The sequence below is a fragment of the Acinonyx jubatus genome, chromosome D3, assembly GCF_027475565.1.
Source record: "Acinonyx jubatus isolate Ajub_Pintada_27869175 chromosome D3, VMU_Ajub_asm_v1.0, whole genome shotgun sequence".
Lineage (NCBI taxonomy): Eukaryota > Metazoa > Chordata > Mammalia > Carnivora > Felidae > Acinonyx > Acinonyx jubatus.
Genome location: NC_069392.1, coordinates 7,591,510 through 7,618,743, shown reverse-complemented (window position 1 = coordinate 7,618,743; position 27,234 = coordinate 7,591,510). Strand labels below are relative to the sequence as shown.

The following is a 27,234-nucleotide window of genomic DNA, read 5'->3' as shown; positions in this document are numbered from 1 at the left end:
ACCCAGGTGCCCCTCCCCCAACTATTATTTCTTAAACTGAGGGTGAGAATATGGGTGTTCATGTTTATTTTCTAATTATATGATTTTCTTTCTTTTTTTGTATGCCTGAAATATTTCATAGTAAATAAGCAGGAGACCAAAAAGTAACCCAACAGTACCAAAAGGCTTATAAAGAAAAGCAGCTCTGGGGTGTCTGACTCATTCAGAAGAGCATACAATTTTTGATATCAGGGCTGTGAGTTCAAACCCCACGTTGGGTGTAGAGATTAAATAAATAAAACTTAAAAAAAAAAAAAGGGAAAAACAGCTCTATAGGTTCACTGTCAGTCACTTACATGATCATGACCATGCAAATATTATTTACTGCTGAATTGATTATTGTACTATGCTTGTATTTTCTCTTTTAGATATTTTGATTAAATTTATATAGTTAGCATTTGATTCTTTACTGGCAATGTTTGCTTATAATTATTCTCTTTTTTCTCCTTTAAAGCTCCATCCTTAGATAGTCTGTCAAATGTGTTTCTTTTCTTTGGCCTTGAACTAGACAGTTAGGGGGTGGGGGTTTGCTTTGTACTCCAAAATGGAGTACTTTCTTCTGCAGCTGCTTGTCTGCTTTGGTGCCCCCAGCATTCTGGGTTATTTTTAGAGGTTGCAACTTGACGTGGGAGTCAATCACATTTAATAAGCTGGTACTCCCTGCACCCTATGCTGAGAGCGGACTCACAGTGTTTGGTGTTTCCCATGTTCCAATCCACTGCAGCCAAGTTTAGAAACAAAAATAGTGATTTGGCAGTTTGTCATTTTCTTTAGAAGTTAAACATACATTTACCATATGACCAGCAATTCCATTCCTGGGTAACTACCCAAGAGAAATGAAAATCTATCTTTGCAGAAAGATTTGTACATATTCATGGAAGTATTATTTATAATGGCAAAAGAGTGGAAATAACCGAAATGTCCAATGACAGGTGAATGGATAAACAAAATGTGGTGCATCTGTACCAAATTTTTATTGTTAAGTAGCAATAGAAACAAAGTAATATGTGCTTCTGCCTATTGTCCATAAGTACAACCATCCTGCGAAACCTTTCATAAGCCAAACTGGCGTAAAGCAGAGAGTATCCCTTGTTTTCTGAAAGTTTGAGTTACACCACTTTGCTTTTACGACAGACCTCCATTAGTACCTGCTTTCGCTAACCAAAAGAAATCCGAGGAGGAATTTCACTTTTATGGAAAAAAAAAAAAGCCATTACTTTACTAACAGAGGTCTTTCATAAAAGCAGTAATGAAATGAGACAGAGATATTTGTGTGTGCTACAATGTAAATAAACCTCAAAAACGTGATGCTGAGTAAAAGAAGCCAGACACAAGACGACATATTGTATGATTCCATTTATATGAAATATCCAGAAAAGACAAATCTGTAGGGACAGAAGGTGGGTTAGTGGTTGCCAGTGGGGAGTGATTGCTGTCATAGACATGAGGGATCTTACTGGGTGGTGGAAATGTCCTTAAGCTGGATGTGATGATAGTTGCATAACTTGGTAAATGTGTAAAAATCACTGAATTGTACATGTAAAATAAGTGAGTTTTATGATATGTGAATCATACTTCAGTAAAGTTGTTAAAAAAGGGTGGTTTATCTATTTCTACCAAATTCTTGGTTTGGTAGAAAAACACGTAATTTGACTGTTCAGAGATCTGCATTTTTAGGTGCCCATTTAGCTACTGGCTTGATGAAGGATTCATTCAATGAGGCTCCAGGTCTTGTTTTTAGCATCTTTAGGATGATGATAGTGCCCAGGGCAAGAGGCTGGTAATCATGAGTCCAGAGATTTGTGGCTTCTCTTCTTACCTTGTATGGTTAACTTTGCCCAGAAGGAAAACTCTGTTCTTATGCATTTTTGTTTACTTATTTTGTGTGTGTGTGCGTGTGTGTGTGTGTGTGTGTGTGTGTGTGTGAGAGAGAGAGAGAGAGAGGGAGGGAGGGAGGGAGAGAGAGAGAGAGAGAGAGAGAGAGAACATGAGCAGACGAGCAGGGGAGGGGCAGAGAGAGAGGGAAAAGGAGAGAATCCCAAGCAGGCTCTGTGCCATCAGCACAGAGCCCAGTGCACGGCTCAAACTCCCAAACCTTGTGAGATCACAACCTGAGCCCAAATCAAGAGTCGTATACTTAACGGACTGAACCACCCAGATGCCCCTGTTCTTAGGCATTTTAATCTAGATTCTGACATTTGCTTCTGAAATGGAGACATTCAATTCAAACTGGCAAAGCTAAACAGACTAAAACACCATTTGTTTGCATATGTAATTGGGAGGTCAAAGGTAAACTGACCATCTAGGGGCTCAAATAAATGAACCCTTGGGGCTCAGCTTTCTTCTACCTCTCTGCCCTGTTTTCCCATCAGTTGGATCCGTGCTGAGGCAAGACGGCCCCATTCGCTCTGGGCTCAAATTAGCTCTTCTTCCTTCAAACTAGTGGAGGAAGAACTCTTGTTCAGCAGTTCTGATGAAATCCCCCTCCCCACCCCCCCAACTGAGTTTTGCTGGTTTTGAATGCCTGTCTCTGAATCAGCCTGCTTGGGTCAGGAGGCTAATGTTCTGATTGGCCAGCCTGGGTCATATGCCCTGAAACCTGGGACAGGTTCAACCTCATTCCTAGTCACATTTCAATAACTGAGTGTGGGGGAGGGATAGATCTCCAAAGAAACCGTGGAGACATTAACCAGAAGGGGAATAGCTGCGTAGTTGGCAAAAACAACAGAAAGCTTCCATATGGTGACCAGTTCTATTTGAGGCCACAGGTTCAGGGTTGACTGGATGAAAGGCAGGTTTGGAGATTGGATTGCTGCATTGTGGTTCATCTTGCTCCTGGAAAAAGCATCTGAAAGCACAGGTTTAATCGAGGGTTTTCTGGAGACAGGTGCAGAGGACAGCCAGGGATTCCAAGGGAGGACAAGAGCTACATCCCACCATTTGACCTCCCAGAACCACTCTGTGGACAATGCATCAAGAGACAGCTGTTAGGAAATGGTGTAGCTGCTGTGGAAAATGGTATGGTAGTTCCTAAAAAATATATTAAATAAATTACTATTTGGTCTAGCAAACCCACTTCTGGGTATATACCCAAAAGAATTGAAAACAGGGACTCAAAACAGATGCTTATATACCCATGTTCATAGTAACATTATATATATATATATATATATATATATATATATATATATACACACACACACACACACACACACACACACACATACACACACACACACACACACACCTTCTGCCTCCCTCTCTCTCTCTCTCTCTCTCTCACGTGCGCACACACACACACACACAATGGAATATTACTCAGCCATAAAAGAATGAAATGTTGCCATTTGCACCAATTGGATGGAGCTAGAGAGTATAATGCTAAGTGAAATAGGTCTGTCAAAGAAATATACCATATGCTTTCACTCATGTAGAATTTGAGAAACAAAACGAATGAGCAAAGGGAAAAAAAGAGAAATCAAGAAACAAACTCTTAATTATTAGAGAACAAACTGATGGTTGCCAGAGGGGAAGGGAGTGGGGGGGGGATGGGTTAAATAGGTGATGGGGATTAAGTAGTGCGCTTGTGATGGCACTGGGTGATGTATGGAATTGTTGGATCACTATATTGTACACCTGAAACTAATAGAATACTATATATTAAGTAACTGGAATTTTTAAAAATGTAATCATGTATTCCCCCCCATCCCCCAAAAAACCCTGCATTTTTCCCCCAAAGTGTTTCTGAGACGTCAGACCTAAATTATGAAGAACTAGAAGGGTCCACATGTATGATTCAGTTAAACTTATCCCGTTCTTTTTTTTTTTTTAATTTTTTTTTTAATGTTTATTTATTTTTGAGAGAGACAGAGACAAAATGCGAGTGGGTTAGGGGCAGAGCGAGAGGTAGACGCAGAATCCAAAGCAGGCTCCAGGCTCTGAGCCGTCAGCACAGAGCCTGACGCGGGGCTTGAACCCACGAACTGTGAGATCATGACCTGAGCTGAAGTCAGCCGCTCAACTGACTGAACCACCCAGGCACCCGTTTGTTTGTTTGTTTGTTTGTTTTTTAAGGACAGTATATGGTTCTACTTATCTAAGGTATCTGGGAGAGTAAAATTTATTTTTTTTTAATTAAAAAAAAATTTTTTTTTAACGTTTAGTTATTTTTGAGACAGAGAGAGATAGAGCATGAACAGAGGAAGGGCAGAGAGAGAGGGAGATATAGAATCTGAAACGGGCTCTAGGCTCTGAGCTGTCAGCACAGAGCCCGACGCGGGGCTCGAACTCACGGACTGTGAGATCATGACCTGAGCCGAAGTCGGTCGCCCAACCGACTGAGCCACCCAGGCGCCCCTGGGGGAGTCGGATTTATAGAGAAAGTAGGATGGTGGTTGCCAGGGTCTGGGGAAATAGAAAATGGAGTTACTGTTTTATGGGTTTGGAGTTTCAGTGGGGATGATGAAAAAGTTCTGGAGATGGATGGTGGGGATGGCTGCCCAATGATGTGAACATATCTAACGCCACCAAATTGTACACTTAAAATGATTAATAGTTTTTTTTAATTAAAAAATTTTTTTAATATTTTTATTTATTTTTGGGAGAGAGCATGAGTGGGGAAAGGGGAGAGAGAGGGAGACACAGAATCCAAAGCAGGCTCCAGGCTCTGAGCTGTCAGCACAAAACCTGACATGGGGCTTAAACCCACAAACTGTGAGATGTGAGCCTGACTTCGGACCTGAGCTGAAGTCCGAAGCTTAACCGACTGAACCACCCAGGCGCCCCTACACTTCAAATAATTAAGAGGGTAATTTTTAAGATGTGTCTTATATAAATCAGAAAATTTTTTTAAGATTTTAATGGTTAAAGTGGTAAATTTTATGTTATATATATTCTACTGCAGTTAAAGAGAGAAAGAGGCAGGTTTCTGGAGGAAAATTAGGATCCAAGAGATGAATTGGTAAATGTTCCTACTGCTTGTGGGACTGGCATGAGGGTAGAATCAGCAGAGTCTGAGCATGGGCGAGGAATGCCTGGGAGTGGAGCATGTGTCACACTAAGGGCCTTGTTTCTGACTCCCTCCTCCCCTTCCCCTCACCCCATGTTGTCCTCCTCGTAGCTGGCAAATCCTGAGCCTGGAGCTGGAGACAAGAGTAGACCAGATGTATGGTCTCGAATATAGGATCTCCCCTGGGAAGTGGTTCTAGCTGATGGCAGAGAGAGAGAGAGAGAGAGAGAGAGAGAGAGAGAACGAACCAGAGGGGAGCAGGAGTGACTCCATATGCCTGGGGACAAAATTGTGGGAAGGCTCGCCGACTTCCTATCCCTACCCAGTCTGATGCCATAGCATTGAGCAGAAAATATCACCAGCGGAGCTTTAGACAAGTGCCTGTAGAAAAGTAGATGTCATTGAGTGTTGTTGAGGTGTGGACAACTGTCATACACTGTGGATGGGAGTGTAAATTGGTAGAGCCACTCTGTGGGCAGTTTGCCAAGATCTATTAAAACTAAAACCAAGGCTGTACACTCTGACCCAGCAATCCTTCTTCTCTGCCCTAGTGAGAGATGCTTGTGTATATGCCCAGGGAGGCAGCGCAAAGATGTTATTCAGTGTTGCATTGTTGGTTATAGGCAGAGACTACAAATGACCTACATATCCAGCGATAGGAGAGTGGCTCAATAAACTGTAGCATGTCCATAGCATAGCACTAAAAAGAATGAAGTATGTGTATCCATATATTCTTATGTTGGTAGAGCTTCAAGACATATTGTGGAGTAAGAAAAGAAAGTTGTGGAATTGTATCTATATTCTGATACTTTTATTATATTTTTAAAAATCAAAAGTATGTGTGTTAGGGTCTAAGCTATGCTGCTGTAACAAAGAGATCCCCAAATTTAGAAGAAGAAAAAAAAAGGCTTAAATGAGGTAGCTTCTTTCTCACCTAACAGTCCAAAGGGAGTGTGGTCCAGGGTAAGTGGTGTTCAGTTTTCTGTTGCTATATGAAACAGCAGTGATTACATTTTGCTTATGGAGTCTGTGGCTCAGGAGTTTAGACAGGGCCATGGAGTGGCTTGACTGTGCTCTATGATGTCAGAGGCTTTAGCTGGGAAGACTTGAATGGCTGGGAGTAACTTACATGGCTGTGGCTAGAATCATCTGGAGGTTTCTTTACCCATGCATCTAAATGCCTGAGCTGGAATGACAAGAACCTTTGTCTTAGTTGGGACTATTGCTCAGAGTGCCTACATGTGATTTCTCTATGTGGTTAGGATTTCCATACAACATGGTGGCCTCAGAGTAGTTGAACTGTTTGCTCTAAAAGCAGATGTTCCAGCAAAAAAGGCAGAAGCCACATGGCCTTCCATATGTATTCTCAGAAACTGTCATGTTGCCCCTGCCATATTTTATTGGTCAAACCAGCCACAAGCCTGTTTGTATTTAAGAGGAGGGAACAGAGATCCCACCTCTTTATGTGAGGAGTGCCAAGGGGTGGGCATTCTGTTTTAAAACCATCACAGGTGAGAAGCTCTGTCACATGAGGTCACCCAAGGTTGGTTTGGCTGGGGAAGGGACACTGGGCTTTGCCATTGACATGTGGCTTCCATTTCTGGTTTCAAGGTAACTGCACCTGTTGTCATATCCCAGCCAGGGAAAGGGACAGTGGAGGGCAAGCATCTCCTTATAAAAAGGTGGTTCAGAACTTGTATACGTCACTTCTACCTGCATCCCTTTGGCTAACTCTTAGTCCTGCTGCTACACACAGCCACAAGGGAGGCTGGGAAATGTCTGTTACTGAGCAGCTACGTGCCCAGCTACAACTCAGTGTGGTCCTGTTACTAAAGGAAGTAAAGGAGAATGAGTATTAGGAACAATTAATTTTTGCAACAGCATGTATTTTTCATAAATATGTATATATATGTGTGTGCATATGTATAGAAATAGGCCTGTGTAGAATGCAGAAATACATAGATAAATAGACTGCAGTCTGAAAGAATACATAGAAAAAGGCCTAGAAGAAACTAGTAACAGTAGTTACCTCTGGAGAAGGGGGAGAAGACAGGATGGGGGATATTCATAGCTGGCTGTAGCTGTAGTGTTTTAATTTTTAACGAGGATAATGTCTTCATGTTTTACTTTGAAATTAAATATTAATTTAAGCCCAGAAGGGCCTGCTGAGCATCTGGCTGCTGATGTTGCAGTCTTGGTCTTATCTTTCCGTAGTGGGACCCAGCACCAAAGAGAGCCAGGAGGTAGCATGGCCCTTAATCTCCCAGGAGACTCAGCTGGTGTTTCAGGGAACTTTTGGTTCAGAGGCCCCACATTCTCAAAATCTGTGTACTCTATTTGGGGTATTTCTGCCCCCATTCTTCCTGTCCAGTTCTAGAGGGTTTCCTTTGTTACTAGCAGATTAGTTGAACATAGAGGGCTGTTTGGGCACTGAGGAATTCAAAAGTGAATAAATTACAGCCTCCTTCTGTACAGATTACTTGTTCATTACAGATAGGAAGCTGGTCACTGTAAGTGGAGAAAGAAGTGGACAGAGACTTTCCCAGGCAAAGTTAACATCACAGACACTGTGTCCCTTCTGATAGGAGACACTGAGGACACAGAGTCACTCTAATGGCATTTCTGTCCCAAATGCATAACCAAAATCCATTCATGAGGAAATACCTGACAAACTCAGATGGGGGGACATTCTTCAAAACAACTGGGCTGAACCCTTTTAAAATGTTCATGTCATGAAAGACAAAGGAAAGTTGAGGAGCTGTTGTAGACTGAAGGAGTCTAACGAGATACAATGATTTGATCATTGTACTGTGAATGTGTAAGAGAATGTCGTGTTCTTAGGAAATATGCACTGAAGTATTTAAGAGTAAAGAAGCATGTTGTCTACAGTCAACTCCCAAACGGTTTAGAAAGGAGTAGGCAAACTTTTTTGGCAGAAAGGCTAGGTAATGAGGATTCTAGGCTGTGGCGGGCCATATGGTCTGTGTCACAACAACTCGCTCTGCTGATGTAGCGCCAGAGTAGCCACGACAATATGTAAATGAACGGGTGTGGCTGTGCTCCAATAAAGTTTATTTATGGATAGTGAAATTTCAATTTCATATACTTTTCACGTGTCATGAAGCATTCTTCTTTTGAGTTTTTTCAGCCAGGCAAAAATCATTCTAGCTTCCTGCCCATACAAAATCTGGTGGCTGGATTCGGCCTGTGGGTTGTAGTTCACTGATGCCTGAAATAGAAGAAGAACGCACACACACACGATAAAGCAAATACGTATGGCATAATGCTAACCGTAAATCTGGGTGAAGGGTACAGGGGAGTTCTTTTTATTCTTCTTACAGTTCTTTAGCAAGTTTGGAATTATTTTAAAGTAAAAAGTTAGGGGCACCTGGGTGACTCAGTCGTTGAGTGCCCGACTCTTGGTTTCAGCTCAGGTCATGATCTCATAGTTTGTGGATTCGGGCCCCATATCAGGTTCTGTACTGTCAGTGTGGAGCCTGCTTGGAATCCTCTCTCTCCTTCTTTCTTTGCCCTTCTCCTGCTCGAGTGCTCTCTCTCTCTCAAAAAAATAAATTAAAAACAAGAAAATGTTTAAAATAAAATAAAAAGTTAAATAAACAGCATGATTTTCCTCCCTGGGGGGCCCAGGAAGGAGAGGTTGAGGATACTGTGTAAATTCGGGGGAACAAACCCTCTCATCTCAGGGCCAAGGGAGACTTGCTCATAGTGTTCTTTGATGCTGTTCCTCACTGTTATTTGTTCACTTCACTGCCTTCACTTCTTCCTTATTTTCTGGCTTAACTGTCATGTCTAGAGACCCCACTTGGCAGATGTGAGAGTTTGGGCTCTGGCCTCATCCTTTAACTGTCCCCTTTTTCTCTCCCTCTGCTAAATACATTTCACCACCACCCAAGAAAACAGATGCTTTAAATATGTTCATTGGGTTATTGTTTTTTTAGTGTCATGGTCCCTGTCCCTAATAGTTTCCTCCAAATTGTTGGTGTTTGTCTTAGATTATCAGAACTCTAGAGGGAAAGGGTTGTTTCTCTGATATGTTGGGGTGTAATGTTGGGGGAGGTGCCCTGTGGCAGTGTGATGGAGAAGTTACTGTGTTCATTCTCCCTGCACTGGGAAGTCTCTTGTATTTCCCCTGGCCTTATGGCCCTGAATGTTTATTTCCAGATACTGGCTTTATTGGAGTGACTATGCCTGGGGTAGGGAGGGCTAGCTTTACGGGAAGAGGTATGTCCTTTTAGTTGACTTAGCAAGAACTCTCTTCATTGCTAGGATCAGAAACCCAACTCAGATTGGCCTAGGTGAAAAGGAATTTATTAATTCATATAATGAAGAGCATTACATTCAGACCTGGTTAAATCTAAGGGCTGAAATGATGCTGTGAGAATGCTGTCTTGTACCCTGTTGCAATTATATTTGTGTTTGGCTTCGTTTGCTCTGCAGCCCCAGGTGTACTTTCTACCAGATTAGCAAACCCAGAAGGAGGGCATTTCTAAACCAATACTTCAGCCAAAGTCCCCAGACTAACCTCATTGGCCCAAATAAGCCACGTGTCTGCCTCTGAGCCAGTCAGTGGCCAGGGGATTGGAGGATACTGATTGGCCAGACCTAGGTCACATGACTGCTCCCAGCATGGAGACTCTTAGCTTTAGTCAAACTAACTCGACCAAGAATTGACAAGAGGTGGCCTCTCAAAGGCATTACTTGGTTGCCTTTACCATTAGGAAGGATAGAACCTATCTAGGGAAAAACAAAACAAAACAAAACATTGGTTCCTTGCACAAGTGCTGTGCCATGCTGCCTTTCCTAATTCCAGCCCCAGTTTTGTAAGCCACATCTCTGATAGTGGTAGTTGTATCATCTCAGCTGCCAAACTGACTTCCGTAGTCATGTCCTATGATACAAACTATGAAAAACGTCCCATTCATGTTCTCCCATACACCCTGCTTGGGGTCTCTATCCCTCAGGAAACCCACAGGATCTACAGGCAGAAGCTGGAGGAGCTGACTTCACTCCAGACTTTATGTAGTGGCTCTATCAACAAGCAGAAGACGCGACTAAAGGACTTGAAGCACACACTCCAGAGGTAGGTGAGGCTGCAGCGCCCCTGGTTTTAAGGGCTAGAAACCCAACTCAGCTGTCTTGAGCAGAGAATGGAAATTTTAGTGGAAAAATCCCAGGAGTAATTTCAGACATCACTGGATCCATGGGTCAAAAGATGTTTTTAGGATTTTTTCCCCCCTCTGAATTCTGCCTTCCTCTAGATTGGCTTCACTCTCAGGCCGACTGTCCCATTATGGTCACCGAGATGGCCACCAGCAGTGCCAGACTTGTGTCTTCCAGCCATACTTCCTATTGGTTTGGTTACCCCAGCAGAATAACTTGTTTTTCCAGCAAGAGTTCTGGATGTGATCCTCATTAGCTGGAATTGGTCACGTGCCCATTTGTGAACTAACCACTGAGACTCTGGTTAAGCAAGACTAGGTCATAGACTTAGTTTATGGACCTGGGGAATGGGACAGCCTTACTTGAACTATATGGAAGGGGAAAGAGGATGAGAGAGAGTTCCCTAGAGGAAAGTTGTTACAGGTCTCTGGTGTAGGTGGTGGGAAATCTGGTATCCCCGGGGGGACATACTTAAGCTCATGATTTAGTTCAGTTCTTGAGGCCAGGATCATATGTCCACTTTCCGATTGATCCTCACGTCCTCATGGTTTGGAAATTGCTCTCATCCCTCATAGGTGAAGGAGCCCAGTGAATGCTGTGATCCCCAGGCAGTCAGGGAGACTGAGGCTCTGAGTGGCTTATCCCAGTATACTTAGCTGGGACTCCATATCATAGTGTGTAACTCCTGGTCCATTTTTCCCTTCCCTTGTGGACGGTTTTTGCAAAGGTTGCTGGTTATATCTCTAGCCTTGGCTGACCATTTTGGAAATGGAGGCCCATTAGTCATGGAGTAGAGTATGGATGGTTCCATGTAATGATATCACCACTCTTGGAAAAACACATCTTACTGATGGTAAGATTCAATAGTCTTCATCAGGCTAGGATTTTTCAACCTTGGCACTGTTGACCGTTCTGCTGCAGGGTCTGTCCTGTGCATTATGGGATGTTTAGCAGCATCCCTGGCCTCTATCCCTGTTTGACAAACAAAATATTCCTAGACATTGCCAAGTGTTTCCATTGGGTTAGAGAACCCATGGGACCCATGAGAACCATTGGGTTAGAAGGTTGACCCATGAGGGTGCCTACTATTCTGAGAGTGTGTCCACTGACTTGTTTTTCTAGTTTTATGAGTTAAATATCACCAAAGAATAACAGACAATGATCATTTAGCTGCTTTTACATTTAAAGCACTTTCCTGTCTGCCCTTCTCATAATCAGGCTATTCTTCTAGAATAGTAAGAAGTATGGTATTGCCTGTAGAGGTCCATCGAGCTCATGCTTGAGTATCAAGGGCCATTCTAAATGTGTTGCTTTGCTTGTGCTCACTTAATCCTCACAACAGTATTGTCCATGAGGTAGGCCTGATGCTACTCCTGATTTTCAGGTATGGAAAATAAGGCAGGGAGGTTAAAGAACTTTCCCAAGGTCACGAGACTAGCAGGGACCCAGTGTCAAACCCACAAGGTGCAGAGGGAGAATTGAGGTTACAAGAAGCATTGAGATAGAAAGATGGGAGGGCAGTGCCCAGAGCTCCCGGATTCTTCCTCCAGTCTGAGTAACACGGCTGCTTCTCCTATGCCCACACTTCTGACCAAACAGGTACAAGCACCATGCGAGTCAGGAGGAGGCAGAGCTCATCCAGCAGATGAGTGCCAACATCAAGGAGCGGCAGAATGTCTTCTTCGACATGGAGGCCTACCTGCCCAAGAAGAATGGGTAGGAACTGGAAACATATCCCACCCCTGCAGGGCAACAAAGAAAAGGAAGCTTCCTTATGTGTTCCTCCATGGAACGGGCGGGGATCTCAGAGTGAACTTCCTGGGAGGGCTTTGGCAAGGAACTAGATGTAAGATCTCGTTTCTAGCACTGGCCGCATGCCTGGGGCCACCCAAGGTCCAGAGGAAAGTTTTCTCCCAAAAAACAAACATTTATTTATTTATTTTTATTTTAAATTTCAGTATAGTTAACAGACAGCATTGTATTAGTTTCAGGTGTACGGTATAGTGATTTAATTCCATACATCACCCAGTGCTCATCACCACAAGTGCGCCCTTAATCCCCTTACCTATTCCCCACCCCCCTGGTAACCATTAGTTTTTTTTTTCTGTAGTTAAGAGTCTGTTTCTTGGTTTCTCTCTCTCTCTCTCTCTCTTTTCCTTTGAGAACAAACATTTATTGAGTGCCTGCTGTATGCCTGGCATTGTGCTGGGGGCTCTTGAATTGTCTACAGCTTGGTGAGTCGGACCCAGATATCTGAATTCTACAAGGTTCAGAGACATAGCGGGTGTTTTGCTCAGGTGGCGCAGCCCAGGTTTGGATGTGAATACCCTGACTCCAGAGCTTGTGTTCTTTCTGTCTTCCTTCTTCGGAGAAGTCCCATCTCCTCCCTCAAGTGACATCACTCCCACCTGTTCCAGAGCGAGCGAGCGAGATCGAACAGCGTTGTATCAAAACCTGATGCGGGCTCCCAAGTGTGCTCCCATCACTTCCCTCTGCCCTTTTTCCTGGTTTGGCCTAACACAAAGTCAGAGCCCCTGTGAGGAGACTACTAGCCCTTTCACATTTGAAGTCATTCTTCTTGGCTTTTTTTTTTTTTTTTTTCTTTTTTTGGTGCCAAATTTGGTGAAAATCTCCCTAAGTTGGATGGCGATAATTTTCCATAGAATGAAACAGCATGACCCTCTTTTGCAATGTGGCTCAGATTGTCTTTCCAAGCTCCAGTCTCCTCAGTCCTCCGTGCATTTTACACCAGTTGGCAATCTTTGGATTACAAATGTCCGAAAACCCAACTCAAAGTGCTTAAGAAAAAATAGGGGATTTATTGGCTCATGTAACTAAAAGGTCCAGATGTTGCTGTGGGTCTGGCCAGATCCTGCTGCTCAAATGATACTGTTAGGCTCTCTCTCTCTCTCTCTCAGTGAGCTTTCATTTTACTCTCTCTGCCAGTGTGTTTAGCTGGCCGGGGTTGCTCTGGATTTGCATTCTGCCTGCTTAGCAATCCCAGTAAAGAAAGCATCTTTGTTTCTTAGTAGTTCTGGGAAAAATCCCAGGACTGAGTCTTATTGGCCTGTGACCAGTGTGTCCCATGACCATTATTGACCCAATCGGGGATGCACTGCTTTGATCGGCTAAGCCTGGCTCATGTGCCTTACCTTAGGGTCTGGGAGGAAAAGAGACTCTCTTTCAGGAAGTAGGGACTATATTGCTAGGCAAAAAACAACAGATGTTCTTTTCACATCTCTGCTTCAGTTACACCAGACTGGAAATGCCCCCTAGCACTTACTCATAGCTAGAAAGAAGACTCCTCTTTTCTCTTTTCTCCTCTCAGCCTTCTACTCATCCTTCAAAGCCCAGTTCAGATGTTAATCACCTCAGTGAAGCCTTTCTAAAACCCCCTCTCCCTCTGCGGAATTAACCCTTATGAGATTCCATACATAACCTTTTATTTACACTTTTATTGGTGCATTAGAGTGCAGGCTATTTTGTAACAAAAGCCCAATGATACAAGAGCTCAAACAAGCTGGAGGTTTCTGTCTCAAACATAACAGTCCAGAGGTGAGTGGGCCAAGAGTGGTGGGCTCGTGGGGTCATCTAGGGACTCAGGGTCTTTCCAGCACCAACTCACTGCTTCACCACCCTTCAGAGAGTTGTCCTCATCTGCATGAGCAGAGCTGGCTCGCACCGTCACATCCTCAGGAAGTGGGGAAGAGTCAGGGAGTAGAGGGCAAGCAGATAACTTTATACAAAAAACAAAACAAAACAAACAATATTTGCCATTTCCCAGTGGAGCCAAAAACATAGATATTCAGTAACCCAGAAATTCCGCTCCTGTCTGCATAGCCAATGGAAGTGAGCACTTCTGTCCTCCAAAAGACACGTATAAGAGTGTTGACAACAAAGACGCCAGACACAAAGGCTACATATTACACAAGTCTTTTTAGAAATCTTTTTTTTTTTTTAGTGTTTATTTTTGAGAGAGACAGAGATACAGAGCGCGATCAGGGGAGGGGCAGAGAGAGAGAGACAGACAGACAGACAGACAGAATCTGAAGCAGGCTCCAGGCTCTGAGCTGTGAGCACAGAGCCCGACGTGGGGCTCGGACTCATGAACGGTGAGATCATGACCTGAGCTGAAGTTGAACGCTTAACCAACTGAGCCACCCAGGCGCCCCCACACGAGTCTTTTTATATGAAATGTCCAGAACAGGCAAATCCATAGATGTAAAGTAGGTTAGTGGTTGCCACATGCTGGCAGGGGAGGGAGGAAAGGGAGTGACTGCTGGCAGGGGAGGGAGGAAAGGGAGTCCGGGCTTTCTTTGGGGATGATGAACATGTTCTAGAATTAGGTAATAGTGATGGTCATACAATGTTGGGAATATACTGTAAATCATTAAATTGTGTACTTTAAAAGGAGGATGTTATTGGGGTGCCTGACTGGCTCAGTCAGAGGAGCATGTGACTCTTGATCCTGGGGTTGTGAGTTCGAGCCCCACGTGAAGTGTAAAGATTACTTAAAAAAAAAAAAACTGTAAAAGGGTGATGTAATGGGGGTGCCTGCCTGGCTAAGTCAGAAGACCTTGTGACTTATGATCTCAGGGTTGTGAGTTTGAGCCCCACGTGGAGGGGGTAGAGATCACTTAAATACATAAAACCTTAACAAAAAAAGGGTGATGTTATGGTATGTGAATTACATCTCAATTAAAAAAAAAAAAAAAAAAAAAGAATGTTCAGAGCAGCTGTATTTCTATTAGCCAAAAACTGAAAACAACCTGAGTGTTCATCAGTAGCAGAATGAATAAATAAGTTGTGGTATCTCCAGTCACTGGAATACTATGTATAGACAACATGGATGAATCTCACAGACATAATATGGAGGGAAAGAAGCCAGGCATAAATATACTGAAGGTTATACCTCAGTTTTAAAAAGAGCCCTTTTTAAATTGACCTAGAGATTGTATACATGCCTTCACCATATTGGCTGGAACTTAGTCATATGCTCACATTGGCTGCAAGGGAGCCTGGGAAATGTGGTCTGTCAGCCAGCTAAAATGGGGGGACAATGAGTTTGTCATGACTGTTGTGTGTCACAGTTTTCACATTCTTTAGGTGATCATCATTCCCATCCCATGTGAGAATTTTACCAATGAGCTTAGCACCCTGTTTTCTACCACCAGTGCTCCATGTGTGCTTACTGAGTTTGAATGGTTTTGGTTGGGGCCCCCTCCCAGGGCTGTTAAGGAACACGGTAGCCCTCACAGGTATTTTCCTTCCAGGCTCTACTTAAACCTGGTCCTTGGCAATGTGAATGTGACCCTTCTCAGCAACCAGGCCAAGTAAGTATCTCAGATTCCCAGCTGGCATTAGGGAAGCCAGGCATTTTGTTCTTTCAACTCAGGAGAAATGAACGAAGCTAGAATTTTTGCGTAAATAAAGAAATATTAATAGTTGGGGCTCTGGCTCTTGGTCTTTCTGACACTCTCCTCCTCGTTGGGGGACCATCCTGGGAAGGTTCTTTCCCTCTTTTCACGCAGTCAATACACTGGGTGAACAGAAGTGCCACTTCCCCATGAGAAATGGCCCCTGCCCCATTCCACTCCTTATCACACACAGTTCTCCTGGGAAGCAGGCAGTACTGTCACCTGAAATCAGTCAGTCCCAGGGGCAGTGCAGCCATGGTGTTTCTCTTGCGGTAGCTGGTTGGGAAGGAACCTGTGTCCATCCCCTGCCCATCCCTATCACAGGCCCAGAGACCTACCTGAGAGTCTAGCGACATGGGAGCTTTGCGCATTGGCCCCCTTTCTGTAATTGATCATCACTATTAATTCAAGACCAGAGCTTTCCTTTGGTGGGATCAGAAGGTCCTTGTGGGCTGTGGGTAGTGGTAGATGAAGGATCTGATGGGGCTGAGGATTCTGCCCCCAGATGGGATATAGTTATATTACTATAACTATAGTAATAGTTGTGTGACCTTTTCTGGGGGTGTCTATCAATGCAGATTTGCTTACAAGGATGAGTACGAGAAGTTCAAGCTCTACCTGACCATCATCCTGCTCCTAGGTGCTGTGGCGTGTCGATTTGTCCTTCACTACAGGTAACGGGAAGGTGGTGGTGTGTGTAGGCATGGAGTTGGTGGGGCGTCTCTCCTGCATCTGCAACGTTTGGTAGATTGTAGGTAGAGAAGAGCTGTTTCTCATGGGAAATGGCAGCCATGTCCACCCTACTTCCATTCAACAAATATCTACTGAACAGCTACTGGAAGAGGCCTTATAACTAGTAGATAGGAAAGAGCCCAGTGGCACACTGACATTGTGGAATGTTATTTGGCCATAAATAGGAATGAAGTACTGACACGTGCTTCGACATGAATGACCCTTGAAAACGTTATGCTCAGTGAAGTTAGAAAAGGCCACATATTGTATGATTCCATTTATATGAAATGTCTAGAACAGGCACATCTAGAGAGGCAGAAAGCAGATCAGTGGTCAGGAGCAGGGCGGAGGGGAAATGGGGGAGGGTACTGTTGATGGGTATAGGGTTTCTTTTGGAGTGATGAGAAGGTTCCAGAATTAGATGGAAGTCATGAATGTGCAACCCTCTGAATATACTAAAACCTAATGAACTGTATGCTTCGGAAGGGTGAATTTTATGGTATGTGAATTATATATCAATTATGAACAGAAAGAGAAAACAGGAAAGAAGGGAAGAAAGGAAAGAAAAAGGAAAATATCACAGACTGCCTGGGTTTGAATCCTGGCTTTGGGACTAACTGGTTGTTACCGTGAGCACGTTCCCTCTGGGAGCCTCAGTCTCCCCATCTGTAAAATGGTGGGGGGGGGACACCAGGCTGTGCAAGCTGCATGTGGAGGGCTCTGCCCACTGCCTGGCACCAGCGATTCCGGTGAGAGTGTCAGCCGCTGCTTTTGGAGCAGGCGAAAGCCATGCTGCTCTGAGAGGCTGCGGCCTGGCGGCTCAGGCTGCACTGCCTCATGGGGTTTCATTCCCCTCTCCCCTGCCCTGGCTTTTCTGCCCCGAGGGGAGGTAGCCAAGAACAACTTGGGCATTTGGCCCCGTGTCAGGGGTTTATTTCCTGGCAAGCGCTTGGCTGGGAGTCCGGTTGCTGGTCTGGCCACTTGAATGTCCAAACAAAGGCCCTTTGAGGTCCTGGGCCCGTGCCTGCCTGCCGCCTCGGGGCTGGCCAGGTTCCCCGGAGGGTAGAGGCTGCACACATCAGTACTGCCTGCTCACATGCCATTCTGGAAAGGATACAAGTACTTGATGTGCAACCAGATTCCCTTGCACTGGGACATCTAGGGCCCTCAAAAGGGCACACCAGTCGTATGTTGTCAAGTTCTAAAATTCAGTCTTCTCCCCATCCCTTTCTGTGTGCATTTCCTGGGGCTGTAGTAACAGTGCCTCGAACAGGATAGCTTAGAACAACAGAAATCTATTTTCTCACAGTTCTAGAGGCCAGAAGTCTGAAATCAAGGTGTGGGCAGAACCATGCTCACTCTGAAGGCTCTAGGGGAGAATCCTGCCTTGACTCTTCCAGTTTCTGGTGGTGCCTGCTTCCTTGGCGTTCCTGACTTAAAGAAAGCTGTTCCCTTCCATTCTCAGCTTCATGTGCCTCAACCTTGTCCTGTAGCCTCCTTCCCTGTATGTCCCTGTGTTTCTCTTATGGCCTTCTTATGAGGACGCCCGTCTCTGCAGTCAGGGTCCACCCTAACCCAGTATGACCGACCTTATCTTAATTAATTACATTTGCAAAGACCCCTATTTCCAAATAAGGTCATATTCTGAGGTCCTGGGTGGATGTGAATTTTGAGGGAACTCTATTCAACCTAGTATACCTTCTTTGGGTTACAAATAGGACCAGGGAGGGGGGCTGGGCAGGCAGCTTATCTCTCTTCTTTTGCCCTCAGGGAAGCTTGCCCTGCTGTTTAACCTTGGGCAAATGACCTAACCTCTCACCACACAGAAAATGAAGATAGTGAGAGCTACATGGTAGAATGGTTGAGAGGACTGGATAGGTTATATCTGCAGTGTTTAGTGCCTGGCACATAAGTGCTGCCTAAGTGTGAGCAGTTGTGATTGCTGCCATCTTTTGTGCTGGAGGAGATCACAGCTTAATATCCAGTGCCCAAAGAGCAGGATTTTCTTTCCTTACTCTTGCCCCCTTGAGGTGGTTTCCTTGCTGGGTGCCTCACCCAAAGGCCCTTCCGTGGTACCTTTAAGTCTGGAGCTGGGCATGGCTAACGTCCCTCAGAACCATGGGTTCTAGCTCCAGCTCTGCCACTCACAGATCGTGTGACCTTGAGTAGAGCCCTTGATCTCTCTGTGTGTGCTTCCTCGTCTTCCCCATGACCAGAGGACATCTGCCCATGTTGCCGGGCCTTTGGGAGGCTTTGGTGAGGCTGCTGGAGAGTGTGATATCTCCTTCTTCCGCCTTCAGGCCAAGAGGCTGTGTCTAGTTAGAATTGTCCTCTATCAGGATTGGGTTTTGAAGCTGGTAGGAAAGAGGTGGTTGGGATTAAGCTTGGGTTGGTTGGGCTAGGGTTTGGATTTCACTCCTGGACAGTTCATTTCCTCTCTCTCAATCTCAGTTTCCTCATCTATAAAATGGGAAGTTGTACCATCTTAGTTTGTGTTCCCCCAGAAGTAACCCAAGCACTCAAGCATTTGAGTGCCAGCAGTTTATTTGGGAGGTGATCCCAGGGAACATTGGTAGGGGAATGGGAAGTGAGACAGGAGGGGCTACCTGTGGGCATCTGGACTCCAGTGATGCTGGAGAACTGGGGACAGCATGGAACATGCCTCAGTTATCCCACTTGAGGGGCAAAGGAGCAAGGGTATTTTTCTTCCTGCTGCTGTTGGTCAGGGGAGTTGAGGACTGCTTCCAGAGGGTGATAATTCCCCTTCCCTCCTGATCTGCCTCTCGAATCAGCAGAGTGAGCTCTGAGCCCAGGCATGCCAGGAGTTGCAGGCTCTGGCTGTTGGGAGTTCTATAGATGGGCACAGACGCAGTAAATGCACCTGCACAAGAAGCAGTCCCGTAGGGCTGTTCGAAGACACAGACAGGTCATCCATGTCAAGTGCCTGCCCCATTGCAAGTTCCCAGTAATTAGTGCTGGCCTGGTGTGGCAGCCTGAAGGCATGCACGTTCTAATCCTCAGAATCTGCAAATATATTACCTTACATGGCAAAACATCTTTGCAGATAGGTTAAGCTAAGGATCTTGGGAAGAGATTATCCTGGATTATTCAGTGGCCCCAATGTAAGTACAAGAGTCCTTAGAAGAGGGAGATAGGAGGGTCCGAGTCAGAAGCGGAGGTCAGTGATGCAGTGCCACAAAACAAGGAATGCAGGTGCCTCAAGAAGCTAGAAAAGGTAAGGAAATGGATCCTCCCCTACAGCCTCCAGAAGGAACCCAGCCCTGCTGACCCATTGCAGACTTCTGACCTCCAGAACTATAAGGAAATAAATGTATGTTGCTTTAAGCCACTAGGTTTGTGGTCATTTGTTACAGCAGCAACAGGAAGCTCATACATTTTGTCAGAGCAGGCCGAGGCCAGCACCTCAAGCATGTCCCTAACGTGGTGGGGCCATAAAACTTTACTCCATTCTTCTCTTTACTGACAAGATATAGGAAAGGACCAATGAAAAATATCCTGGTAACCCGGACTCACTCCTGGGACTGCCTCGTTTGGAGGCGAGCTCAGAAGTCAGTATCTAAGTGACTCTGCACTGGGGAGGCCGACCCCACCCCAACACCCTGTTCGAGTAAGCCTTTGATTTCCTCGGAGTTAAGTATCTGAGACTCATTTCTCAGCCTTTGGGTACTCTGTGATACTTCCAAAATTATAACCGGGAACGTATGTAGCCCTTCCTATGCCTCAGGCACTGTTCTACACCCTGCATGTGTGAAACTCAGCCGATGCTCATAGCGGCCTACACGGGAGCTGCTGGTACTCTCCCCGCTCCAGGGGGGGGCAGTGATGGCACGGTGGGGGGGGGGATTACCAATGTGCCCCCGGTCCCACAGCGGGAAAGAGGCAGAGCTAGGATTTGAACTCAGGCCCTGAGTTTCCAGAGTGTGCTCCTGGCCCTCCTGAGACCGCCTCTGCAGACGATGGTTCAGGAGGGCTTGGGGTGGAAAGTCTGTCATCTGTGACCACAAAACAGGGTCACATAGCTTGAAAGACACCTTCCAACTTCTACTTATTGTTGGAGTCACACTCTTCCATTTCCCTCCTGGGGTTATCATAATTGTCCCCATAGTTGTCAGAGACAGGAATGGAGGAGATTGGAAGTGTTCTCCCTCCCATGTGCAGATGGATGGCGCCCCATACAGTCACTTCTGTTCCCACACTGAATGGATGTGGAGGGCACTGGCAGCTACCGAGGCGCTTCCCTTTGGGGTGGAAGATAAAGCCTTCATTAGCATCAGGGGCAGGGGAGCCCTCCAAGGGGCTGTCTGTTGCCGGCTCTGTCCCAGGACCCTTCACCCAGGAATGTTCAGGTAGGGGGTCGGCCTTTGCATTTTACAGACAGCAGAGCTGAGGCCGGGCAGGTCTCTGACAGGGTCACACACAGCATGTCTACAAGCTTTCCACCCTGACCAGGGCACAGCAGCGGCTCCAGCCGCTCTGTTCTGTCCACCTTGAAGACTTGCTCCGCCCAGCTCTGGTACCACAGAGGAGGCGGGGAGTTCTTAAGTTCATCTTACAGACGAGATTCAGGCCGTAAGAACTGTTTTGTAAGTGCAACGAAGTTTAAAGATGGTTTAAGGGGACAGAGGGAATTTACATTTTGAGGCTGTAGACAGTCTAAAAATAAAATATTAGAGGGGCGCCTGGGTGGCTCAGTCGGTTGAGCGTCTGACGTCGACTCAGGTCATGATCTCACGGTTTGTGAGTTCGAGCTCCGCGTTGGGCTCTGTGGTGACGGCTTGGAGCCTGCTTCGGATTCTGTGTCTCCTCCTCTCTCTGCCCATCCCCCGCTTGTGCTCTGTCTCTCAAAAATAAATAAATTTAAAAAAATTTTTAATAAACTATTAGGTTTTCTACTTAGAGTCCTGTTGCCATTCCACCAAAAATTTCACATCAGACAGTGAGAATTTAGAAAGGAGAGAGGGTGCCCTAGGCTGAGTGCTCAGGGAGGGAGAGGAAACCAGCTAGAGCCCTAAAGGTGGGTTGGATTTCGGTAGAAAGGTGAGGGAGACAGGCACTCCAGGTGGAGGCCAGGCTTCCTCTGCCTTGCCCAGGATCAGCACAAGTTTCCAGAGGCACGCCTGGTAGGCAGCGCTCATCCTGGTGTGCTTGTTCTATTGCAGCGCGGGTGGGAGATCTGTGCCCGGTTCTCATGCCTGCTCTCCTCCCCGGGGTTGTTTCTTTCCACCAGGGTGACTGACGAAGTTTTTAACTTCCTGCTGGTGTGGTATTACTGCACCCTGACAATCCGGGAGAGCATTCTCATCAGCAATGGCTCGAGGTAACAGGGGACCTGGCTTTGTAGGGGGGGGAGGGGCGTAGGGGGAGCCAAAGGGAGATCTGGAACGGATGTAGGGGAGGGCTGTCACCCCCAGCCTGTATTCCCTTCCTCCTCAGAGGGGGCAGGGGGTTGTCTGTGACTGTTCAGATCCAGGGAGGAGGGAAAACATGTCTGCTGGTGCAGCGTCACTCGCCATGGTCAGTCTCTTGCTTACAAAAAACTAACTCAAATGGGTTTAACACAACAAGAAGTTTATTTTCTCGTATCAAGGAACAGGTCTGTTGGGGCTGACTTCAGGTCAAGCTTAATCCAGGTACTTAGACAATGTTATCAGGACCCACTTTCTCTCCACCCTTCACCTCTGCCTTCTAGTATGATGTTTTCATTCTCAGTCTCCATGTAGAAGCACCTGGGAGCTCCAGGCTCAAGTCTTTGTTTCTAGCATTCTCAGCAAAATAGGGCACATCACTTTTTTTCCAAGAGCCTCACTGGGTCCCATTGGCACTTGCTGAATCATGTGCCTGTCTCTGCACCAATCACTGTGGCCAGAGAATGCATGGCTGTGATTGGCCAGGCTTGAGCCTCATGCCTGCCCCTACAGCTTAGGAGCTGAGTGTCAGGAGGGGAGTGGTTCCCCAGAGGAAAATTGGGATACTGTCACCATGAGGATGAATGGATTCTGGTGACAGGAGTGACTGGTCCCCCCCCCAGGGAGATAGGGAGGATGGAGAACATGTGGTAACGGCCTTGGTTCAAACCTGCTTTGTTACCCAGCTGGTGCTGAGGAGGAAGACAGTCAGGCTGGGAGTGAAGATTCCAGAGTTCTAGTCCCAGTGCTATTCCTGAGCAGCTCTGTGACCCTGGGCAACTGATGTCCACTCTCTGGGCTATTTCACAGCCCCCTGGGGGAGTGTGTCTCAGGGTTGCTGAGTGAATCAAGACACTTGGGGCTCCCCATCACTGAGGGCCTCCTATGCCAGGAGCCCTGCTATTTTCTCATTCTCCTTCCTACCCCACCTGTCTCTGAGCTGAGACCACGACTTGCCACCTGCAGGACCCATTTTCCACAGGTCTGATTCCTTTTTGGGATGGCCGTTTTCATCTCTGTGTGCCATGCTTGCCCCTATTTTCGCCTGAAACAGGAAGTAACAACCGCCCAACCCCTCCCTGCTTCTTTCCCTCTGGACACTACTAAGGAACTGTCATGAACTGTGTATTTCAGATTGGGGGGGTGGTGTCTGCAAACTCCTAAATAATTTGCCACCTTTCACTTTCTGCCCAGTGGTCTCTTATGGCAGATCCCTGCCCTGCCGGGCCTTAGCCTGCATGTAGAGCCCAGAGGTAAGGAGCAGGGGAACAGCGAGTTTTAGGTATACAGCCCTGCAGCATGTAGCCCTTTAGAAAAAAAGATCAGTGTTTCTCAAACTACACTTGTTTTTTACCCACCCTCTCCATTTTTGCCTTTTCCATGTATCATCTGGTTGATACTGTTCACGTTTTAAATCAACCTCTCCTTTTTTTTTAAACTTCAATAAATATTAGTTTATTTTAGAAGGAAATTTTATTTCATCACCATACATGGAAAACCAGCATCAGTGGCAGGAAGGAGGAAGTAGTGTAAAAATATCCTTTTGTTTTCCTTGTATAAGTTATTGAGTCAATTATTTTTGCTTCCGGAAGACTCTGAGCCTGAGGCCTGCCATCTCTCTCTTCGTGTGTGTACATGAGTGTGAAAAGGGAGATTTTTGGACCTGAGAGGCATTAAAGAGACTCTCCCGGACTTACTCAGGAGAACAAAGAGAACTAAAGAGATGCCCTTTCCCCACACAGTTCAGTAGCATCTAGTGCGACACTCAGGTGTCATCTAAAACTTGATATACACGCCCCAAGCTTTGGGAAACACTGAAGTGAAAAATCTCACCAAATAAATAACACTCATAGTCTTCCTTAATTGTAGTGAATAGTATCTTTCTGCTTTTGGGTGTCATTGGAGGGGAGCCAGGGTGGTAGATAGTGGGGAAAGGGGGCCGGGGCAAGTGGCAAAGTCTTCTTGGTCATGAATTCTCTTTCTGTTGTCATGGGCTTGCTGTCAGTCTTACAGTTTTATCCTTCTGATGGACTCTAAGAGTCTTCAGAGGCATGCTACATCTCTAACAGTCACTAACACTTTAGTAAGAGTTAACTCTGGTCACCTCTTTATCTAGTGTGACAAGCTGTGGATGGGGCGGGGAGAGGCATTACCAGAGAGAAAGGAACAGGACTGAGTGGAGGTCCCTGCAAGTGTGGGTCACACCAGGAAAGTGGGGAGGGGGACACAGGGGGGTAGAAGTGGGGTTCCAAAGCCAAGCCTCATTCGCCTAACACTTCAGCAGGTATCTCAAGTTGTAATGGGACTGTTCTTCTGGGCCTCTCTTCTGCTGTGGCCTGGGGCAGGGGTTTGGATGTGGTGGGGGCTGGGATCTGGAATGGGTGGGGTGGGTTTGGAGCTTTATCTTCTGGAATGACTTTGGAGCTGTGGTTCATTAGCTCAGTTAGTGCAATAAGCAAATCAAGTTCCTTTGCAAATCCTGCAAATGAGGGAAAACAACCAGATAGGAGTAAACCTGAGGGGGGAACATATATAAGCATACCTTGTCTAATTGCACTTCGCAAACATAGTGTTTTTTATAAATTGAAGATTTGTGACAACCTTGTGCCGAGCAGGTCTATCGGCATCATTTTTCCAACAGCATTCGCTCATTTGGTGTCTCTGTCACATTTTGCTAATTCTTTCAGTATTTAAAACTTTTTTCATTATTATTATATTTGTTATAGTGATCTGTGATCAGTAATTAAAATTTGCTGAAAGCTCAGATGATGGTTAGTATTTTTTTAGCAATATATATTTTTTAAATTAATTTTTTATTAAAAAAATTTTTTTAATGTTTATTTATTTTTGAGAGACACAGGGACAGAGTGAGAGCAGGGGAGGGGCAGAGAGAGAGGGAGACACAGAATCCAAAGCAGGCTCCAGGCTCTGGGCTATCAGCACAGAGCCCAGCATGGGGCTTGAACCCACGAACTGTGAGATCATGACCTGAGCTGAAGCCAGATGCTTAACTGACTGAGCCACCCAGGCGCCCCTAATTTTTTTTTTTAAACATTTATTCATTTATGAGAGAGAGAGCACAAGCAGGGTAGGGGCAGAGAGAGAGGGAGACACAGAATCTGAAGCAAGCTCCAGGCTCCAAGCTGTGAGCACAGAGCCCAATGTGGGGCTCAAACTCAAGCTGTGAGATCATGACCTGAGCTGAAGCCGGATGTTTAACCGACTGAGCCACCCAGGAGCCCCACAATATATTTTTAAATGAGGGTATATACATTGTTTTTGTTTTTGTTTTTTTTTTTATTTAAAATTTTTTTAATTTTAGAGTGTGAGCAGGGGAGAGGGGCAGAGGGAGATAGAGAATCTTAAGCAGCTTCACGGTCAGTACAGAGCCTGACACAGGGCTCGATCTCAACAACCCTGAGATTGTCACCTGAGCGAAATCAAGAGTTGGGTGCTTGACCAACTGTCTGAGCCACCCGGGAGCCCCTGTGCATTGTTTCTTTAGACCTGCTATTGCACACTTAACTAGACTACAGTACAGTGTAAACATAACTTCTATAGGTACTGGGAAACCAAAAACTTCACTTGACTTGCTTTATTGTGACATTTGCTTTGTTGCAGTGGCCTGAAAGTGTACCCACAATCTCTCTGAAGTATGCCTGTGTATTAATAGTTCAAGGTGTTAAAACTGGCTCAGTGTTAACAGTCCTTCTCCCCATTCTGTTCTGCTGCTGCACTGGCCAGCATCACAACAAATCAACAATCTCACAGGAAAGAGCTCTTTCCTCGGAAGATCCAGTTGTAATTTTGAGACTGATTTCTGATTGGCTGGGCTGAGGTCATATGCTCATCCCTGAGCCAATCACTGTGGCTGAAGGGATGTAGAGTCCCGATTGCCTGGCTGTGAGTCATGTGCCCAGTTATATCCCTCAGCTCCCTTTCAACCACCCAGATGGAGTGTGGGGATGAGGTGGTTCACCAAAGGAAGGGCCTGGCCTGAAGCCAGCATGCAGGGAGGATGGGGGTGTGCAGGGGGTTGGGGGGTGGTGATTGACAGAGAGGCAAAACAGCAGATGTCCTCTATAGTTAGTTCTGGGCCAGAATAAGTAATGAATCAGGGATCGTGTTAGCTTTCTTGGCCAGCCGGCCCATGGGTGCTTGGTTCCAACTGGCTGTTGTAGGGGCCTTTCCTAGGATAAAGACTAGGGGTGGCCAGGAGGGAGGGATCCTCAGAGTGGAAGCTAGCTATTTCCCCTGACTGCCCACATGACCCAAGCTCAAAGCCAGAAACAGCCTGTGATTGAATAATTGCTGGTGCCTGCAGATTGTGCACACATGTAAATATGGCTGAGGTGGTCCTAAAGAGAGGACTGTGGTCTCCTCGGGCACCATCCCCAGACACTGGGCCACGCTATTCCTACATTGTGGCTATGTGTATACCACTCTTCATTGGGTATCTACTGTCTGTACATTAAAAAGCCCATTAACCCCTACAAACTTTATTTCTGTGGCAAAACAGGCCCAAAGAGTGAGTAATGGGTGCAGGTTTCTTTTGGGGTGATAAAAATGTCCTAAAACTGATTGTAGTCACGGTTGTGCAGCTGTGTGAATGTCCTGAAAACCACTGTCTTGTGGATCCACTAAGTGGATGACGTGTATGATAATCTGAATTGAATCACAATAAAGCAGTTGCACACACACACACAGGGCACAAAACCAGCCCAGCACCCTGGAGAGTGCAGATAGATGAGGGGGCTCGTGAACGCCATGCCAGGGAAGAAGCAGTTTCTAGCCTTTCCTAGTGCATCTGAGCGGTGCTTACTTATTGGGGGCACCTGTCAGATCTGGGCTTTGGGCACTGTGAGCTGTGGACTGAGAGCTGCTGCCCAGCCAGGCTTGCTGCATACATCCTGCGTCTCTGGCTGCTCCCACACCGGGAGGGGGCATTCTCAGGGTGGAGGGGGTGGATGGGGAGGAAGACAAAGGGGCACTGGGTTTGCCAAGCCTTAAGGGCTTGTGTGTGTGGCTCTGCAGAGAACTTGGGGAGAAGTGGTTCCGGAGAGGCTTCTTGGGTGCTCTGCAAGCTGAAAGTCTGCGGATGGGGCTAACTGCCTTTTCTATCAGAAAATTAGAGCCAGGGGTCCTTGTAGGCTCTAACAGGCAATACAGGGACATTGGGAGGGGGAGTCTGGGCACAAAGAAGTGGGTGGATGTCTCGTCCTGCACCTGCATGCTGGTGGCATCTAGACCAGCTGGTGCTTCATCGGCCATACCTCCTGGACATCACTTCATTCGTTTCAGCATCTATTGAGTGCCTACTGTTTACCAGGTGCTATTAGTGCTAGGCATAAAGAGTCACCTAAGACCTTGTTCCTAACCATAACCCTTGAGGTATCCACAGGCCATGCCTGAGCCCCTAATTTATGTCCAG

The 27,234-nt window shown here is 46.0% G+C and overlaps 1 protein-coding gene across 2 annotated transcripts in view; it reads left to right on the top strand.

Moving 5' to 3' along the window:
* Positions 1-27,234, top strand: part of TMEM120B (transmembrane protein 120B) — a 41,389-nt gene that overhangs the window by 7,180 nt on the left and 6,975 nt on the right. The window contains exons 2-6 of one of the 2 annotated variants that reach the window (XM_027044264.2): positions 10,030-10,148; positions 11,828-11,944; positions 15,502-15,561; positions 16,188-16,319; positions 21,626-21,715. In XM_027044264.2, the coding sequence (XP_026900065.1) occupies positions 10,030-10,148; positions 11,828-11,944; positions 15,502-15,561; positions 16,188-16,319; positions 21,626-21,715 (518 nt within the window). The remainder of the gene's footprint in view (positions 1-10,029; positions 10,149-11,827; positions 11,945-15,501; positions 15,562-16,187; positions 16,320-21,625; positions 21,716-27,234) is intronic. The other variant, XM_027044265.2, reaches the window with a different exon arrangement.